At 45.2% G+C, this 4,697-nt stretch overlaps 1 protein-coding gene across 1 annotated transcript in view; it reads right to left on the bottom strand.

Moving 5' to 3' along the window:
- Nucleotides 1–4,697, bottom strand: part of LOC100741188 (muscle segmentation homeobox-like) — a 10,113-nt gene that overhangs the window by 1,534 nt on the left and 3,882 nt on the right. Inside the window, exon 2 of the mRNA XM_003489776.4 lies at nucleotides 1,423–1,604. Within this exon, the coding sequence (XP_003489824.2) occupies nucleotides 1,423–1,604 (182 nt within the window). The remainder of the gene's footprint in view (nucleotides 1–1,422; nucleotides 1,605–4,697) is intronic.

A 4,697-nucleotide genomic window follows, 5' to 3' on the forward strand; every position in this document is an offset into this window, starting at 1 on the left:
CGACGATTTTGTCCAGCGGTTTTCGTTGCGGTTTCGGAGCGATTGGTCGGACGATCTCGGCATGGTTAAGCAAAAAGAGCGAGTTAAGACGCAGCGATGTAGTTACCGTGGTAAATAAGCGACGACGATGAAAGCGGGTCGCTTCCCAAGCGTATATTTACTGTACTACACGTAGATGATAGATTTGACGATTACTGGATCGTCGATAAACGCACGATGCTTAAAGTTTTGACAATTACTCGATCGCGCTACGATTACGATTATTTTCAAATGAGTCGCGTTTCGTATTATTCGAAAATTTCTTAAATTCATGAAAAGTACGAGAGAATCGTTAATACGCGCAACTTCTAATTAAAAATCGTTTTGTTCGCGGAAGAAAGAAACGAAATTTGGATGTTACAGATCGATATTACTTACACAGCGTTCGATCGAATTCGAGAGAAGAAAGAAAAGGTATGGATGTTAAACGAGCCTACGGCAAAGACGGAAGAAATTTGTCGGGAGGCTGTAGGTCTCCGTAACAAGTATAGAGTGTAGTAGACGAATTGCCTCGTTGACAAACGCACTGGCGAAACTACTCTTGGGCACAGTGGAAAGCGAGACCACGGTCTGGGATAATTGGTCGGTCATCGTGCGTTTCGAGTAATTTGTAGTCTATTAATAAAATCTCCGCGTTATTCGCCAGCGTCGAAAATATCGCGCGCTAATTACCCTGCATCTGGTAACATCGGTCCAAGATCGGTTCAAAACTGCGCTCTTGATTCGTGAACCGGTCGATGTGGAAAAAGGGGAGCCGAGTTTCGAGTCGGTCCCTGTGTTAACACGTTACGTATGTCTCGTAAGATGTCACGAATACAGCGAGGGCGAATGCTCACGCTGAGTCAGGGGATTGCGTTCGCGAAGCGATGCGAGAATGCCGTTGTCGAGAACGAACGTTGGAAGAGACCTGCAGTTTTCGGTACAGACGCGCGAAAGACGATGGATTTATTGCGTCGAGAGAATAGAATCGTTAGAGTATCTAAAAACAAGATAATCAGGAAAACTATAACAGATGGTTTCGTTATGAATGTAGAAAATGTGGCGAGTACAAAAATTATTATTCTGCGAATCTTTAATATCAAAATGGAAGAAGCTTCGAATCCGAACGAGATAAATATAATGGAAGAATTACTAAATGTTAATCAGCAGGGAGTAACAGGTACTACGTAAAATATACTCCGCCGATACGATACTCCGATCGACGTCGGTAAAATAATAAAAAGTAATCTCTAGTTAAACGCTGTCTGGCAAACTTTGGTCGATTCTTTCAAAGAGATAAAGATTTGGAAACCGTAGGTCTCCGGTAATCGCCGATTTCAAAAGAGGAAAGCAAAAGATACGATACAGACGTAAGAAGAAATAAAAGCATGGAAAGAATGTCACCTGGGTCTCGGTGAGATGAAGAGAGGAGGAGAACTCGGCCCTCTCGGCGACACTGAGGTATTGCCTTTCGGTGAACTTCTTCTCGAGCGCGAGCAATTGTTGCGTGGTGAAAGGCGTCCTCGGCTTCCGGTTCGGCTTGTGTTTCCTCAGGTTGCACTTGATCTTGGCCGGTTCTCCGTTCTCTGCAACCGAAAGCGTGTTCCGCTCGAGGATCATCCATCGTCGTCGTCATTCATCGTCACTCCCGAAGCACAGCCCGAGTAGAAGAGAGAAGAAAGGCAACGAGCGTGGGGAACGTGTTTCGCGGGTTAGAACGAACCGAGTCGAACCCCGGCCGACCGCAACGTCCTGTTTTTGCCACCGGTTCTGCATCCATCCGGGGAGCACGGCAGGAAAGCGAACGCGACTTTTTAGGGGTCAATTCATAATTTTCCCGTCGGAACGGCGCCGCAAACTGGCCTCATTACCTTTTTGCCGGCCGACCGCAAGATTCCGGCCGCGAATCGCTCCTTTAACGCTATCGCTTGTATTCATTAGCGTCGATATATCGTCTCACGGAGAAAGGTGTACACCGATAATCGACCGTTTGCCCGAATAATTCGTCCGGAGTCGCTCTACGCGAGGTTACACCTCTCGATTACATCACCTCCGGACAATTACGATGTTAATGTTCCGGCACACTTAGCCGTACACCGCGTTTTGCGCGGAAATTCGCGCGTTTCGACGATACTCGGCATTTGTTAAACTTGTCTGGCGGTTTGGGTGGTTTTGCTTGCTGATCGATTATTTGATGGACTGGGACGGTGGTCGAACCAGATTCTGTACGATCGAGACTATGCTACGATGACTAGTAGATGGATTAAACGGTAGTCAATATATAGTACTCGATTAATTTTTAATGGTCTGAGCGTACGGGTATACGAACCGTATAGAATCCTAAACAATGGTCGAAAATCCATCGGAATCACCGTCGAAAATCTCCGACGATGTCGCGGAATCAAGCAACAGTTGTCGCAACCGGTACAACAAGTCGACGACAATCGAACGCGACGAAACAACGGAACATCTTATCAGAAACTGGAGGAGGAACGGAGAGAGAGGAGGATGGCTCGTGTCGAAACATATCGGTTATATTCCCCGAGATTTGTCTCGAGACAATTGACAGATTTGTAGAGCGGAGGTGAACGGCTCTGGAAACGAGCGATCTCTCGAGACGAGACAAAAGGGCAGGAAGATCGTTCTCGTCGTTCTGCTCTCGTCGCTTCTGAATTTCAAATTTTCCACGGAGAGACCGAGACTTCACCTCCCCTTCCTTCCCCTGCTCCGCGCGGATCCGCGTCCTTCCCGCTTCGGTATTCGCGAACGAGGCTTTTGCGATTCCAAGACAACCACTCTGACGAGGAGGACTCCTCCTTTGTGCGCCGATCCTCTCCCTTCGCCACCCACTTCGCCTTTCTTTCTGCCTCTCTCTCTCTCTCTCTCTCTCTCTCTCTCTCTCACTACGACTCTCCAAGGGTCCCAATTAGTCTCTGTATTCGAGGATCCGTCGGTTTCCGGCCGAAAACCCGCGCAGAAATCCCGAGAACCTCGAAAACCGATTTTAATCCAGTCGATCGAGGATGCGCATTCGAAATAATTAGCTGATCTCGCGGAGATACGCCGAGGATTCCGCGAAACGATCTAGAACGGGGAAGGTTTCGTACTTGAGTATCCTTTGTCGACCGTTGCGTAACGATTCGGTGTGGTGGATTCTCTTGAAATCGCGATGCGATTCCATTCCGTCGATCGATCACGGAAATTGGCATATCGTACGATATTCAAATTCCTTCTTTCCGTATTTCAACAATTTTAACGACCGATCCTTTCACTCGTGATAATTTGCCTTTTAACTTCCCCAATCCTATTGCTACACCTACGGTATACGATATTTTCTCGTTCTTTCGTTATTACGTTATTGCATTATTTTTAATTAAGTTATATTACAATATACAATGTGCTTGGTAACTGGTGGTACAAGCGGAAAGGGAGTGATTCTACGCGAGAAAAGAAGTCGAAAATATAGAATAAAAATTTTTCGTTCGAGGCTTTGTTTTCGAGAAAATCGACTTTGGATTTTCGCTCGGTACGCGTGCGGTACGTTATAACGGATCTCACTGTAGATCGTTGTCTCGATGGAAAAATTAAAAAAAAAAATTTTTTTAAATTTTTTATTCTATGTTTTCGACTTCTTTTTTCGCGTAGAATCACCCCCTTTCCGCTTGTACCACCAGTTACCAACCACCCTGTATAATTATAGGTATATTATATCGTTTAAAGATTAACGATATCCTGTAATTCGACCATTCCAAGTCTGATTAAAACGTTGGTCCTTAGATGGCTCGAGCAATCCCACTTTTATATAGGTTGTTTTCGAAACAGGATACGAAAAATAGAGTATTGGTAGCAGGATGTGAGATATAGGATGTAGAATATATTTTTTACCTCAATTTGAGGTAAAAAATGTTTCGAACGAATCTTTGTAGGATATTCGCGATTGCGAAGTGAGATTTGCAATCGTAGTGGAAGCGATTACAGAGCGTGGAATTGACGAAGAGGAAAATAGAATTGAACGTGAATCGGTATTGAGAATCGAACGCGGACGCGGTGGTAAAGAGTGTAGCCTTTCGATAGATTTTCATGCAAATTACTGAAATAATTAGCTGGTCTCGAGGAGATACCCGAGTATCTGTAAGAGGGGAAGAGGACGATCGCGACGGGAAAAGGACGAGGCAAAATTCAGCTCGTCCGATCGAGCGTTCTTTGTCGCGTTGCGCAACGCTTCCGTGGGCCACGATTTCTATGCGCTCTTATTAGTCGGCTCGATCGATAAACGAACGTAAACGTGCTCTCGTACGTTTTATTAGAAATCGAAATTCTAAGGAACGTACCTCGAAATCGAGTATATTTATCTTCGCTGTCCGAATGAATCAGCTTCTCTAACGAAGGAGCAATTAATTTAGACGACTCGACGTTTGTTCGGTTTAATTCCCGCGCGCAATTGCTTCTAATTTATTTACGAGGTATTTTTCCTCGAAATTATTTCTACGGAAAGCAGGATACGGGTTTATACATTGTTTGATATCGATATCGGAGAGAATAATTAGGGACGCTTGTTTTCAACCCCTTCTGGTGGGTAGTTAAAGTAGAGAGCGGTGAAGCAAAGTTTGAAGGGTTACGCAATCCAGAGGAACACCCTCTCTAAGAGGCCATATTTCAAAATCACGCTGCTTCCCCCA

This window comes from Bombus impatiens, unplaced genomic scaffold, assembly GCF_000188095.3.
Source record: "Bombus impatiens unplaced genomic scaffold, BIMP_2.2 scf_0377, whole genome shotgun sequence".
In the NCBI taxonomy this organism is placed as follows: domain Eukaryota; kingdom Metazoa; phylum Arthropoda; class Insecta; order Hymenoptera; family Apidae; genus Bombus; species Bombus impatiens.